General features: G+C 48.4%; 1 protein-coding gene across 1 annotated transcript in view; it reads right to left on the reverse strand.

Moving 5' to 3' along the window:
- LOC129644551 (aryl hydrocarbon receptor-like) overlaps nt 1–14,518 on the reverse strand; it is a 50,266-nt gene extending 35,748 nt beyond the window's left edge. Inside the window, exons 1-4 of the mRNA XM_055570138.1 lie at nt 14,460–14,518; nt 5,387–5,574; nt 5,242–5,261; nt 3,896–3,906 (exon numbers count right to left, since the gene is read on the reverse strand). Coding sequence (XP_055426113.1) covers nt 3,896–3,906; nt 5,242–5,261; nt 5,387–5,574; nt 14,460–14,518 — 278 coding nt within the window. The remainder of the gene's footprint in view (nt 1–3,895; nt 3,907–5,241; nt 5,262–5,386; nt 5,575–14,459) is intronic.
- Nucleotides 14,519–15,741: the final 1,223 nt, after the last annotated feature.

Genomic DNA, 15,741 nt, shown 5'->3' on the forward strand with positions numbered 1-15,741 from the left:
CCCAGGTGATGCCCACCCAGTCTCCTCCAGCTCAAGTTCATGGTGTCATACTAATTCCTTCTGTGGCAGAAGAGGCTCTGCCCAGTGCGGAGCTGGCTGGGCCCTAGCTCTGTCTCTTGCTGCTCTGCCACCTTTGGTGTATCCTTGACCTCTCTGAGGTCATCTTTCCTCATCTGACTGGAGTATGGTGACAGGGTACCACAGTCAGATACCTACACAGAAGGCCTGGCTTAGAGAGGATGCTCAGAAATGGCACTTCTTTCTCATGGATGCTGAGTCACAGAGAAAGAGTAAGAAACTGGAGTGGTGAGCATGTATCAGGTAACAAGGGTTAACTTTTAGTAGTGACATTGTTGGCACATGGCGCTTCTGGAGGTGGGGGCACAGGGAAATGCCCCCTGAAGCAGGTGGACACATCTACTCCATTTACTGACCATCCAGTGGCTGGACAGAGAAATGGCACGAGGGCAGGAGGTACTGAGGGTGGGAGAGAAAGATCACGGTTGACACAACATGGTCAGAATAAATCACAATATTCCCAGAGCCACACAGATCTTGAGTCAAAGCCCATTAGGTCAACTTCAGACTTTAGGTCAGCGACTGCATTAGAGAGGTCGGAAGAAGAAATGTGCCAGTGAAGGAGCTCTCCTTGTGATGGAAGGCAGCTCCCCTTGTGCTGGGAGGGGTGCCACAGGAACGCAAAGAGGCTCTGCTCACACCCCTTGCTCCTGGGAAGCTCTGCACTCTCTGCCAGCTTCTGGAGCCTTGGGGCAGGGTCGTGGGAGGGGAGTAGGGAGTAAGTGGAGGGAAATCCCCCAGCCACGTCCAAGCAGATGGTTGCTCTACAGTCCTGGTCTGCAGAGCCTCTCCTGGCATCTCCAGAGTCCCTGGGGGGATGAGTGCCTGTCTAATTGCAGGACTAGAGGTCCAGGCCCATCTTAGTTTTTATTGTTGCCACTTCTCAAGTGACCAGTGAAAGGCCGGGTGTGGACCCTCGCTGCTCAAGGTGTGGTCTGGGGCTGGGCCCTGAGAGCCTGTCTGAGATACAGGTACAAAGCCAACCCCCCACACTCCCGCAGTGACTGCAATCTGTCCCACGGGCAAGTGCATGTCACAGTCTGGGGCACCGTGTGCACTTGGCCTGCTGCCCTGCTCTGCTGCCTGCCTTCCCACCTCCGGGGCTTTGCCTGCTCCTTACTGCCCACCTGGTGGACAGTCTTGGCAGGAGGGACCACCTTTGGGGTCCCCTCCTCTCTGCTCCCAGTGAACAAGTCTCCTCATTGCTGGTCCCAGTCTGGGACTGAGTTGACATCTGCCCAGAGCGGTTGGAGTTGTGGTTTCTGCTACTGGCAGCCCAGAGTGTCCTGACTGAAATGCACCTACTGATTATTATTGTTCAGCTGTTAAGTCATGTCTGATTTTTTGCAACAGCCTAGACTGCAGCACACCAGGCTCCCTGTCCTTCAGTATTGCCCAGAGTTAGCTCAAACTCAGATCCATTGAATCGGTGATGCCATCCATCTATCTTATGTTCTGCTGCCCTCTTCTCCTCTTGCCCTCAGTTTTTTCCCCAGCATCAGGGTCTTTTTGAATAAGTCAGCTCTTCACATCAGGTGGCCAAAGTATTGGAGCTTCAGCTTCAGCATCAGGCCTTCCAATCTATATTCAGAGTTGACTTCCCTTAGGACTGTTGGTTTGATCTCCTTGCAGTCCAGGGGACTCTCAAGAGTCTTATCCAGCACCACAATTCAAAAGCATCTATTCTTTGGTGCTCAGCTTTCTTTATAGTCTAACTCTCACATCCATACATGACTACTGGAAAAACCATAGCTTTGACCAGACAGACCTTTGTCGGCAAAGTGATGTCTCTGCTTTTTAATACACTGTCTAGGTTTGTCAAAGTTTTCCTTCCAAGGAGCAAGCGTCTTTTAAATTCATGGTTGCAATCACCATCCATGGTGATTTTGGAAAACAAAATCTGTCATTGTTTCCACTTTTTCCTCTTCTATTTTCCATGAAGTGATGGTACTGGATGCCATGATCTTAGTTGTTTGAATGTTGAGTTTTAAGCCAGCTTTTTCACTCTCCTCTTTCACCTTCATCAAGAAGCTCTTTAGTTCCTCTTCGCTTTCTGCCATTAGAGTGCTATCATTTGCATACCTGAGGTTGTTGATATTTTCCCCAGCAATCTTGATTCCAGCTTGTGCTTCATCCAGCCTGGCATTTAGCATGATGTACTCTGCATCTAAGTTAAATAAACAGGGTGACAATATACAGCCTTGACGAACTCCTTTCCCAGTTTGGAACCAGTCCGTTGTTCCATGTCTGGTTCTAACTGTTGCTTCTTGACCTGCCTACAGGTTTTTCAAGACGCAGGTAAGGTGGTCTGGTATTTCCATCTTTTAAAGAATTTTCCACAGTTTGTTGTGATCCACACAGTCAAAGGCTTTAGCATAGTCAGTGAGGCAGAACTAGATGTTTTTCTGGAATTCTCTTGCTTTCTCTATAATCTGATGAATATTGGCAATTTGATTCCTGGTTCCTCTGCATCTTCTAAACCCAGCTTGTACATCTGGAAGTTCTTGGTTCACATACTGTTGAAGCCTGACTTGGAGAATTTTGAGCATTACTTTGCTAGCATCTGAAATGAGTGCAATTGTATGGTAGTTTGAACATTCCTTGACTCTGCCCTTCCTTGGAACTGAAATGAAAACTGACCTTTTCCAGTCCTGTGGCCACTGCTGAGTTTTCCAAATTTGCTGATATATTGAGTGAAACACTTTCATAGTATCATCTTCTAGGATTTGAAACAGCTCAGCTGAAATTCCATCACCTCCACTAGCTTTGTTTGTAGTGATGCTTCCTAATGCCCACTTGACTTCACATTCCAGGATGTCTGGCTCTAGGTGAGTTACCACTCCCCTGTGGTTACCCTGGTCATTAGGACATTTTTTTTTGTATAGTTCTTCTGTGTGCTCCTGCCACCTCTTCTTAATTTCTTTTGCCCCTGTTAGGTCCTTACTTTTTTTGTCCTGTATCGTGCCCATCCTTACATGAAATATTCCCTTGATATCTCCAATTTTCTTGAAGAGATCTCTAGTCTTTCCCATTCTGTTGTTTTCCCCTCTCGCTATAACAAGGCCATGATCCATGAAGAGGTTCTCTTTGTTTCCTGGACAGTAAATGATGAAGGCAAACTAGCCTCTGCCCTTTCAGGCATCTTGGGAGGAACACAAGGACAGTCACAGAATCTTCTTGACTGGATGGCCAGAGCCATCAAGGATGTCACAAAAGGCCAGGAGGCAGGGGAGGAGGAGAAGAGGAGGAAGGAGGGGACCCAGTGGGGAGGAGAGGAGGGCAGGGGACTCTGGGGGTGCTGGTGTAAGGCAGGGGATGAAGATGGGAGGTCGCAGCCATGAGTGGTCTGGAGGTGGGGGACAGGAGAAAGGCCAGGCGAGGCCTTGAAGGGCAGACTTTTACATTATCCAGAATGGAAAAGATGGTCCTAGCCCCCAGTCTCAGGCCATGGCAGGAGGCTGCTAGGCCGTTAGAGTGGCAGCCAAGTGGACTGCATGGCTGGGATGGGCCAGGACCCAGTGGACAGTGGCATGTCCTCAGAGGAGCCCCGGTAGGTGTGGATCCTGGGTTCAGCCCTCCTGCCCTCTTGAGGGTCCAGCAGGAGTGAGCACTGTTTTCCCAAGCTGGCTCCTGAGGTGACACACGTCTCTCCCAGATGCTCCACTCCTGCCTGGATGGGAAACGGCTGTCCCCTCACCATTCGGATGAGGGACCCAGAGGAAGAATGTGCAGTTAGTGGGAGAGCCAGGACCTGGACACAGCTCTGAGCAGACCAGATTTGGCCTGGGGTAAAGACCACAGTGTCTCACGTGAAAACAACACGTGACCCTGTGAAGAAAGCAGCTCTCCAGGGCAGCCCAAGGACACACAGGCACATTTTCCTTCAGGCTGACTCATGGGGAGGTCAGACCCAGGGCAGAGGTTGGGTCTGCCGCTGTTGGCAGCCTGCCAGCACAGCTGAGTGGGTGAGGACAATCTCCCATGCTCCTTGGCCCCTGCTGGGGATGTCTGGAGGTGGACAGGCCCTGGCACTACAGCCTGGGGATGGAGAGAGGTGAGCAGAAGGCAAGACATTCAGGGCCTTCATGTTCTGAGAGGGCTGGGCCCTCTGCCTCCCTCCCTACAAAGAAGTCCAGCCCTCTTGGAATTCACGTGACATGAAATGAGCCAACTTAAACTAGCAGTCCAGTGGCATTTAGCACATTGGAAACACTGTGCAGCCACCACCCCATCTAGTTCCCAAACACTGTCAGCACCAAAGTGAGACCCAGTACCTCCTCAGTAACGCCTGCAGCCCTGCCCCAGCCCGTGGCCACCACCTCAAAGGTGTGTGACCATGCTGGGGACATTATTGTACAGCATTAAACACTTACTCCCTGGAGGAGGAAATGGCAACCCACTCCAGTATTCTTGCCTGGAGAATCCCATGGACTGGGGAGCCTGGCGGGCTATAGTCCATGGGGTTGCAAAGAGTCAGACACAACTTCGCAACTATACAGAAACAGTTACCACTGCATTTTGGGTAAAGTTTCCTAATTCTCAGTGAATTATCAGAGTCAACTAGATCTAATCAATTTTTGAATTTCTCTTTTGAGCAGTTGTAAAAATTTATAACACATCACCCTGTCCGAGACTCTTCTGTTCATTCTCCCAGAACCTGGCTCTCAGAGTTTGAAGGGCACACGTTCTCCTCCAGAGGACATGGGAACAGCAACCTCGTCTGTGCTCACCCACGTCACCCGATCCCTGGAACACAAGTTTCATTTGCAGGAAGGGGTTAAGACCACCTCGTCGTTCAGCAACAGCGCACAGAAGTGAATGGGCAGTGGCTCCAGGAGCAGGACACTGTGCCCACCACGTGATAGAGAAGTTTAGAAGAGGAAGTTTCCCAGAAGACAAGAAAAAAATATCCCGCTTTCAGAAGAATGAGCCCTTCTTTCTGAGCCAAAATTCTGCAAGGTGGTGGAACACTTGGGTTCTCACAAGAAATGACAAAGCAAAGGAAGGAAAGAAGACGGGTGTCCACTCAGGCTGCTGTGCAGAAGACAGATAGGCGGGGACCCTGCGTGGCTCTTCTGTGGGCAGCCTGAGAGGTGACGTGGAGCCTGGGATTCGCACGTCAGGTTGGGCACTGACACATCTGTGTTCTGGTTCACCCATCACACCTGTGTTGGGCATGGTACCTCCCACCTCTGTCTGAGATTCAAAAGCAATGACGTAGCTTTTGCCTGGACAGAAGGCTAACCCCAAGTGCTGGTGTCCACGGCCTCTGCTCACGTCTTGTCTTGGAATCACAGCTGCCACCTACCTGTGAGGTAGCTCTTCACCTTCAGGTAGCCCACGATCAGCCTGAGGACGGAGAGCTTGTCAAGTCGGGCTCGCACATCCTCTGGGAAGGGCAGCAAGCTGCTGAGTTTGCCCAGCTCTTGATTGAGGTGGTCCCGGTGTCGTTTAGAAGGGTTGGACTTAGCACCCTCTGGAGGTTGTGGCCTAGGACTTGCAGAAAGAGAAAAGTGGTCATCGTCCCATCCTCCTCTGCAATTTATTTAAAAAAAAAACCCAACAATTTTTATTGGAGTGTAGTTGATTGACAATGTTGTGTTAGTTTCAAATGTACAGCAAAATGAATCAGTTACAAATATATATCCACTCTTTTTTAGATTCTATTAGGTCATTAGAGTGTTGAGTAGAGTTTCCTGTGTATAAAGTTATCTTCTTTATGTACAGTTGTATGTATATCTCCCAGTTTATCCCTTCCCTTTGCAATTTCACTTCTGCATTACTCACGAGATTCCTGGAATTCTAAAATCCCTGGAGTTTCTGAGGCAGGAGCCCTGTCTATAGTTTTAGCTTCTGTTGGTCTATGAAGCCCTGTTGCAGCTCTGCCCACTGCCCTCCTGGCTGTGGACCTTGGTCACAGACGGGGCTGTCTCCCACAGTGCAGCAGGTTAGACCTGGTTGCCCTCAGAGCACCAGGCCTGATGCTTTGATTATTCGTCCCTCCTCATTTCCCATGGCCTGACACATTTGCATTCATATTAAGTTAGGAAATCTCTATATTGCAATCAACACAGAGAAGATGGAAATTATACCTTATTAATAATTTAGCCACACACACAAGTGTATAGTCTGTATCTGTATCTATCAATATGTAGACTTTCTTTGCACACACACACCCCAGATCAAAATATAATCAAATTGCTGAAAACCAGTGATGGAGAGAAAGGTCTTAAAAGCAGCCAGTGGAAAAAGACAGATTACACACAGATGAATAAAGAGAATGGATGCGGGCTTATCACCAGGAAGCACGTGCTCCAGAAGGCAACGCCCTGGGAGCAGGAGACAACCCAGAATCCCAATCTGGAGAAGGTCCTTCAAAAGAGAGGGCAAAGTAAAGACATTCTCGGACAAACAAAACTGTAAAGAATGTATCTACAGAATATCTGAGCTATAATAAGTACTAAAGGATAGCTTAAGCTGGAGGAAAATGTTACTAGACAAAAATGTGGATCTACGTGAAAGAATGAACAATGTTGCTGCTGATAAAAAGAGGTTAAGAACTAGGCAAATTTCATTTGAAAGATACTTGACTGCTCAAAGAAAAATTAGTAGTGTTGTCTGTGGGGTAGAAGTGAAACGTATCAAAACAACAGCACAAAGACTGGGACAGGAGACATCAGGTTACTGAGGGAGGTGTGTACAACACCCATGGAGGTATTTAGTAATTTACATTTAAACCTTATGGCAACGGCTGAAAAATAAAGTACAGCTGATAAGGCACAAAAAGACTTGAAGTGCTAACGGTATTAACTCCGGAGGAAGAAAGGAAAGAGGACAATTATCAAAGCACGGCGGACAGAGATGACTTTACCACATTGAATCTTAACCTTTCTACTAGCCTTGTATCGGGTCTATTTGCTACTGTGACTGTATATTTACCTTTACCAAAAAGATTTTTCCTTTTGTAACTTTCATATTTCTTGTTGTGTCCTTTGCTGTTCTGTTTGGAGAAGCCCTTTTCACATTTCTTACAAAACTGGTTTGATGGTGCAGAGCTCTTAGTTTCTGCTAGTCTGTAAACTTTTGATCTCTCCATCCAATCCAAATGAGAGCCTTGCCACATTGAATATAGGTCTTTCCCTTTCATGATTTTAGCTATATTGTGCCACTCCCTTCTGGTTTGCAGGGTTTCTGCTGAAAAAGTCAACTAATAACCTCATGACGGTTCCTTGTATGTTACTTGTTGCTTTTCCCTGCTGCTTTTAATAGTCCCTATATTTAACTTTTGCCTTTTTAAGTACAGGATATCTTGGCATGGTCTTGTTTGGGTTGATCTTGTTTGGGACTCTCTGAGCCTCCTGAACTTGAATATTTCTCTCTTTTCGCAGGTTAGGGAAGTTTTCAGCTATTATGCTTTCACATGTGTTCTCTGCCCCTTATTCTCTCTTTTCTCCTTTCAGTACCCCTATAATGTGAATGTTAGTACCCTTGATGTTGTCCCAGAAGTCTCTTAAATTGTCCTCACTTCTTTTACTCTTTTCTTCTTTTTTTTTCTGTTCAGCTTCAGTGATTTCTACTACTCTGTCTTCCAGTTCATTGATCTGTCCCCTGTATCATATAATCTACTGTTGATTACTTCTGGTGTATTTTTTATTTCAGTTATTGTATTCTTCATCTCTCTTTTTTCTTTATATTTCCTATCCTTTGTTAAAATTCTTAACTTCTCTTTTATTTTTCTCCCCAGTTCTTTGACCATCTTTGATCAATACCTTGAACTCTTCAACAGGCAGATTTTTCATCTCCATTTCACTTCCACTGAACTTTCATTGTCCAAAGCTCAGAGTAAAATACAGATGACCTGTGTTTCTAGCTCCTGTGACAAGCTTACAAGGCTGAGTTCTTTCATTTTGAATAGATTCCTCGGTCACCTCATGTTTTCAGTTTTGTGTATTTCATAAGTTGGTTATGTTTGCTGACCTTGAATAAGTGGCCTTTTGCAGGAGATGCTCTATGTGTCCCAGCGGTGCACTCCCCTCTGGCCCAGGGATACCCGCAATGGGCTGCATGGGTCCTTCTGTTGCGGTGGGCTATGTGGGAGGCCTGGGAGACTTGGCTGGTCCCCCATCTGGTTGACAATCCCTGCTTTGTGTTGAGGCTGCTGGCCCCTGGGGGTGGGCCTGGGTCATGAGGCTGTTGGCTGCAGAGACTCTGGGGGCCCTGGAGCTGCTGCTGGCCCACTGGCATGTGGAGTTAGATTCTGAGACTCCTGGATCTAGTGTCCACCTGCTGGTAGGCTGGGCTGATTCCTGACACAGCTGGCTCTGGGGTCTGGAGTATCCCAAAGATGGTGTTGGTACTCTGGTGGGTGCGTCCAGATCCTAGGGCAGCTGGTTGAGGGTCCAAGGTGCCCCACCATTGAAGTTAGTATGCTGGTGGGTGGGCTGTGTCTTATGCAGCAGGCTTATCCTGAGGCTCCCAGGACTGGTTCCAACATGCTGGTGTGTGGGACTGCTCCTAGCACTAATAAGCTAGAAGGAGTACAAGTACATTAAGACAGCCTGCTTATTTAACTTTTATGCAGAGTACATCATGAGAAATGCTGGGCTGGAAGAAGCACAAGCTGGAATCAAGATTGCTGGGAGAAATATCAATAACCTCAGATATGCAGATGACACCACCCTTATGGCAGAAAGTGAAGAGGAACTAAAGAGCCTCTTGATGAATGTGAAAGTGGAGAGTGAAGAAGTTGGCTTAAAGCTCAACATTCAGAAAACTAAGATCATGGCATCTGGTCCCATCACTTCATGGCAAATAAATGGGGAAACAGTGGAAACAGTGTCAGACTTTATTTTTTTGGGCTCCAAAATCACTGCAGATGGTGATTGCAGCCATGAAATTAAAAGACACTTACTCCTTGGAAGGAAAGTTATGACCAACCTAGATAGAATATTGAAAAGCAGAGACATTACATTGCCAACAAAGGTCCGTCTAGTCAAGGCTATGGTTTTTCCAGTGGTCATGTATGGATGTGAGAGTTGGATTGTGAAGAAAGCTGAGTGCTGAAGAATTGATGCTTTTGAACTGTGGTGTTGGAGAAGACTCTTGAGAGTCTCTTGGACAGCAAGGAGGTCCAACTTGACCATTCTAAAGGAGATCAGTCCTGGGTGTTCTTTGGAAGGAATGATGCTAAAGCTGAAACTCCAGTACTTTGGCCACCTCATGCGAAGAGATGACTCATTGGAGAAGACTCTGATGCTGGGAGGGATTGGGGGCAGGAGGAAAAGGGGACAACAGAGGATGAGATGGCTGGATGGCATCACTGACTTGATGGACATGAGTTTGAGTGAACTCTGGGAGTTGGTGATGGACAGGGAGGCCTGGCATGCTGCAATTCATGGGGTCACGAAGAGTCGGACACGACTGAGCTGAACTGAAGACAAGTACAACGGTACTTGTCAGTACCAGTGGTAGAGCAAACTCCCGCAAATGGCTCTCCCCCTGTCTGTGTCCCCAGGGTGAGCTGCAGTTGCTTCCTGTCTCTCCAGGAGACTCTCTAAGATCAGCAGGTGGGTCTGAGCCAGTGTCCTTTCAAATGACTGCTTCTGTCCAGGGTCCTGGAATGCACAAGACTTTCTGTACACCCTTTGAGAGTGGGGTCTCTGTTTTCTATAGCCCTCTGGCTCTCCTGAAAGTAAACCCTGCTGGCCTTCAAAGCCAAACTTCTGGAGGCTTGTCTGCCCAGTGCAGGAGCCCCAGGACTCCTCACTCCTTAGGGAGAACCTCTTGCACTGTAATTATCCTCCCATAGGTGAGTTGCCTACCTGGGATGTTGAACTTGACCAATCCCCGACTCTGCCTCCTCACATCTTGTTGTGGTTTCTTTTTTATATCTTTAGTTGTAGAAGATCTTTTCTCCTAGCCTTCAGGTCTTTCTCATCAATAGCTGCTTTGTAAACAGTTGTAACTTTGGTGTTCCTGTTGGAGAAGGTGAGCTTAGGGTCTTCCTACTCTGCCATCTTGGCCACTCCCTAAATCAACTGGAATTCTCATTCATTGGAAAACTATTTCACAGTTTCTTAAAATGTTAAATATTACCTAACAATTATACTCCTGGGTACTTATTTGAATGAAACAAAAATATATGTTCACTAAAAGCCTTATACAAGAATCTTCATAGCAGTTTGTACATAATGGCCCCAAGCTGGAGTCATTCCAGATGTCCAACTATAAAAAAAAGGATTTTAAAACTCAGACATTAATAAAATAAAATAATTGACCATGGAGAGGAACAAACCACTCATACTTGTAGTAACATGGATGAAATTTAATTGTAAAAGAAGTCAGACACAAAAAGTACACACTGTATGATTCTACTTCTAGGAAATTCTAGATTGGGAAAAACCTAACCCCTTGTGGTAAGAGCCAGATCAAAGTTTGCTCTGAGGAGCTGGAAGAACTTTCTGGGGTTAAGGAAATGTTCTATATTTTGATATCTTTTCATTAAGCTGACTGAATGGTTAACTTAGATCTGACCATTTCTCTATCACATCAATAAAAATGATACATAGGAAAACATTTTAAAATGTTTACCCACAAAACATTCTTCCCACAAGGAATTCCTAGGCTTAGATGTCTCAAAGGTGATTTCTATCAACTACTTAAGGAATGCATGTGTGTGTTAGTTGCGTAGTCATCTTCGACTCTTTCCCACCCCATGGACTGAAGCCTATCAGGTTCCTCGATCCATGGGATTTTCCAGGCAAGAGTACTGGAATGGGTTGCCATTCCCTTCTCCAGGGGATCTTCTCAACCCAGGGATCAAACCCAGGTCTCCTGCTTTGCAGGCAGACTCTTTAACTGTCTAAGTCATCATGACTACCTAAGGAATAAAGGTCCAAATTTACACAAACACAGAGAATTGAAAAGGGCAGATATCCCTAAATGGTTTTTATGAGACTAGCATAACCTTCATTTCTAAATTTAACAAGAATAGTTCAAAAAACAAAAAGTACAGGCAAATCTCACTCACAAGCAGACATGTTGAATCATAAGTTTAAAAGTAACAAACCAGGACTTGCACAGTGGTGCAGTGGTTAAGAATCCGCCTGCCAATGCAGAGGATGTGGCTTTGATCCCTGATCCAAGAAGATTCCGCATGACACAGAGCAACTAAGCCCGAGCACCAAACCTGTGAAGCCTGTGCTCTGCAGCAAGAGAAGCCACTGCAGGAAGGAGTCCGCACATGGCAACTGGAGATCAGTCCCTGCTTGCAGTAGCTAGAGAAAGCCCTTGTGCAGCAACGAAGGCCCAGCACAGCCAAAAATAAATGAATAAATAAGAAATAACAAACCAAATGCACCGAAGTATGAAAAGATAATGCCTTGCGACCAGGTTGAGCTTATCTCGATGCAATTTGGTTCAACATCAGAAAATCATTAAGGTAGTTCATTACATTAAAAAGTTAAAGTATAATTATCTCAAGAGATGAAGGAAAGTATTTGATAAAGTGTGAAATCCTTTAGTAACACAAAAGTTTTAACAAAGTTGGAATTGAAGGGAACCCCCCCTGCCCCGAGCCTACAAAGGGTACTTGCAAAAAACTTAGAGCAAATAGCACAATTAGTGAAAACATCTGGTGGATGAGTGAATGGCTGCAACAGTGCCACTCACAAGCCCCAGCTCAGGCCACTTGGAAACCAGAGTCAGGAGAGCCTGGTTCTCTTGTAGCAGTGAATCCTTGTATGGAAGTTTGTGTGTGCAGAGCACCTGGATTCAACTGCACACAGATATAAGGCTTTAAACTGAGGTTTATGTTCAACCACACACACACACACACACACACACACACACACACACCCTGCATCACTGGAGAAGCCTGTCCCCAAACTGAATGGATGACTTGCATTAAAATCAAGGGAAGGCACGTGTCTCTGGGGGAGGGGCTCTCCAAGCTCAGACCCAGGGTCATCTCATAGATTTAAAGGGAAGATGGAGGAGGAGTTCTTGACGTTGTCAGCAGCACTTCCAGACTGACAAACAGTGCCACAGAGTCTCTGGAGCATTCTGAGTCATGTGCGCTCAGTCGTGTCCAACTCTGAGACCCCATGGACTGCAGCCCTCCAGGCTCCTCTGTCCTTGGAATTATCCCTGCAAGAATACTGGAGTGGGTTGCCACTTCCTCCTCCAGGGGATTTTCCCCATCCAGGATCAAACCCTTGTCTCCTGCAGCTCCTTGCATTGCAGGCGGATTCCTGAATGCAGTATTGGACCAGGTGTTGGCAGCTGCATTCTGCTCTGCACACCTCCCAAGGGCTCTTATTCATTTAACAAGGAAATTGACTTCAAGTCCAAGGTCCTAATTCTTTCCAATGTGAACTTAAACCATGTGCATTTGCATACAATACAGTGACAGAACACACAGACCAACGCTGTTAACAAGCCGCACAAAACAGGTGCAGGCTCTGCATCCCGGCTCCACCAGAGAGAGCGGCTGCAGCATGGATGCGACCATCAGCTGTGACCCAGTTTCTGGGGAAGATCAGCCAGCCAAGGGGGTAGGGAGGGGATTCAGTACTCAGCCCTCTGCCTCCCAAAGTGGAGTCTGTTCTCCAGGTGACCTGCCCCACAAGGTCTGCCCTGGTCTGTAGATAGGATCCCAGACTCTTCAAGAAACTTCATAGATGGGCTGGGTCCAAGTGAGGTGGCAGGTAAAGGTGCAGCCTTCTTACCATCCAGCCTGAGGATCAAGTGCAGTAGTACATTTGAAATAATTCTGAAAGCAAGAGTGTAAGGTTTTGCAAACAAGAAGGATGTTACTCCAGTAAATGACTCTTACATGGCAGACAATGAGCTGTGTGCTAACCGAGAATCATTGTTCAAAGTCCTCAGACCATCTCATGTCAGCTCTTGTTTATAATTATTAAGGAAACAAGAGTACAGTTTCTAAGAAAACAATGCTGGGTACTTTAGAAAGAGTCAAGGAAGCCTGGTTGAAGAAAACAGCTGCTGTTGGATTAAGCGTTCTGTGAAACACGGGAGAAAACTGTCTCATATCTGGATTGTGATGCAAGCTCTTTAAACTGTAGACGGTACATTATGGGAACGATTTGTGCAGTAAAATGGACCAGCGTCACGAGATTGGCAAGTTCATATATGTTGGTGCGTTCACTTAAATTGTGTAAGTTACTCAAAAGACTCTCATCCCCGCCATTTTAAGCACCTTTTCCGATTAACCAGTGATTACAGGTTCGCTGATCTGGAGAGAGAACGTCTGACAGGCTTCGTTCTGGGATACTGGCGCTCCGTCGCAAAAGCTGCGCGGTAGCTCTTTTTGTGTGTATGTGGTAAAATACACATAACAAAAATGCTGCCATATTAGTAATTTTAAAGTGTGCCATTCGGTGGCATTAAGTACACGCGCGATATTGGGTCCCCAGTACCACTGTCTAGTTCCAGGACTTGTTCATCCTCCAAAGGAAACCCCTTACCTTCTATCAGTCGCTCCTCCGGCCCCGCTTCCCGGCTGCTTTGGGTAGATCGACACGATATGAATGGAATCATGGAACAATTTCTCTTTTGTATCTTGCTTGTTTCAAGGCATTTTTTGTATTTAAAAAATAAATGTAACTAGAAATTTCTCAGACATGGACGCGCCTCTGGCGCTGACAACACTGCGCCCCCTGAGAAGCGCGAGTCTCCAGGGCCTGGGAGGCGCTCGGAAGACCGCGCGGCTCCTTGCAGCCTCAGGGGCCGCCCAAAGACCCTCGGAGTTCTGGCCAGGGGCTCTGCCCAAGGAGCCTCTCCTCCACTGGACTTTCGATCCACTGTACTCAGAAGCATCCTCCCACCACCCCCACAGGGCCTGGAGGGGACCCCTCCGGGTCAGTTCGGGCCAGACACACACCCGCAGGGGTCCTCACCCAGTAGGGGTCCTCTCCCAGCAGGCCTCGGCATCTAGTCTGTAAAGGGGTAGGGTCTCCCATACCTGCAGACCTGTCCCTTCCAGCCGCACTGTGATCCGGGACCCCTACCGCACGTGTGCGCGCTCGGAAAACCCAGCCTTAGTCCCGGGCTCGGGCCCCAGAGGCACACGTCACTAACCCCGAAACCCGGTGATTCCCAGGGACTAGTGTCACCAGCCCGACCCCAGGCCGAATTCGGCTTTGAGCTTGTCAAGAACCCAGCAGGGGTGTCAGGGGTGAGGAGGGGACTCTAAAACGAAATCTATCCTTCCCGAGTCGATAAAGTCGGCGATCGAACCCCCGGGAGACCCGCAGAGAGCCGGGTTGAGGGCCGCGGGAGGACTAAGACCCCCTTCCGCACCCCCAACCAGGTTTCCGGGTCTTCACTGCCCTCCCGGCCCCCACCTCTGCCACGCATACCTCTTGGGCACGGCTTTTTTCCTCTTCTTCATGGCGTACTGGCCCCCGGTGGACAGCATGGGGCCCGCAAGCGGCATCACAAAGGGGCGCGGGGCGGGGATGCCGCCCAGCTCCTGGAAGCTAGTCCGCCCCCCGGAGCCTGTCTGCTCCGGCTGGTTACTCCTGGGGGTCGCCAGGGCGGAGGTCTGGGCGCGCCCCTTCAGACTGTGACCGCGCAGGACACGAGTGCCGAACCCGCGTGCACCTTGGAAGGATCTGCACTCGCCAGTCCCAGGGCGGGAGAGCGCGTTGCTGCGGGCGACTGGAGGGCTCTCCAGGAGTCCCTCCTTGGTGCGTGAGACCGAGGGGCGTCCTCCGGGCTTGCAAGGGTTGGCCTCCGGCGAGAGATGGGGAAGCAGGCGCAGAAGTGGCGGGCTCCCCCGGGGGCTCTCTGTCCAGGCTTTCTCATACGAAGGTGCGCGCCACAGTCGCAGGTAGCAACTCACTCACATCAACACCAGGCTAATTTGGAAACCGCGCGTCTATGGACGAAGACATCCCCGGAAGGAGTCGGGAGAAGTCCTTGTCCCCGCGCGCGGCCCCTCCCCACGCGTGTCCTTGGATGAATAAGAATCCAGACCCCAGACTGACTCCCTTTTCCCGCAGCGTCGCGTCCAGCAACTGCACTCTACGGGCAGCAGGTCGCCAAGGCGCAAACTCGGGACAGGTGCCCTGGGAACTCGGTGAGGTGTTGGCGATGGAAGGGGGCGGAGGGAAGAGCTGACAGGATCCCCGGCCCTGCCCACCGACGCGCCCGGCAACCAGTAGTCCAGCCGCCTGGAGAGTCCAGATCGGACCAAGGAGGCAGACGCGCAGCTCCGGGAAGCGAAGGCCCGGTGGGTGCGTAAGTCTGTGCCCAGGAGCCTTTGTACTTAATTCTGCTGGATGAATCTATGTGTGTGAGGCTCTGGGTGTTTTTCGGAGCGAGATATTGTATAAATACTGGAAATGCCTTGGGATCGTCCACACCCACCGGTGACGAGTGAGATACGATTACCCCAGCGTGTGGTGTGTGTATGTGTGTGTGTGTGTGTGTGCGCGCGCGCGCGAGAGAGAAAGCACACATGCATGCCTGCTCTGGAACCAGGGGTAGACTGTAGTGAATATGTCTCGTTTTCTGTTTACTCTGTAAAGAGAAAAAAAAAAAAAAAAGATAATTCCAGGTGTTTGTATCTTGTTCTCAATCTCAAGGAGAAAGAATTTAAAAGATTTCACCAGCAGCTGTAATGGTTGGTGTAAGTGT

This window comes from Bubalus kerabau, chromosome 2, assembly GCF_029407905.1.
Source record: "Bubalus kerabau isolate K-KA32 ecotype Philippines breed swamp buffalo chromosome 2, PCC_UOA_SB_1v2, whole genome shotgun sequence".
NCBI classification, from domain to species: domain Eukaryota; kingdom Metazoa; phylum Chordata; class Mammalia; order Artiodactyla; family Bovidae; genus Bubalus; species Bubalus kerabau.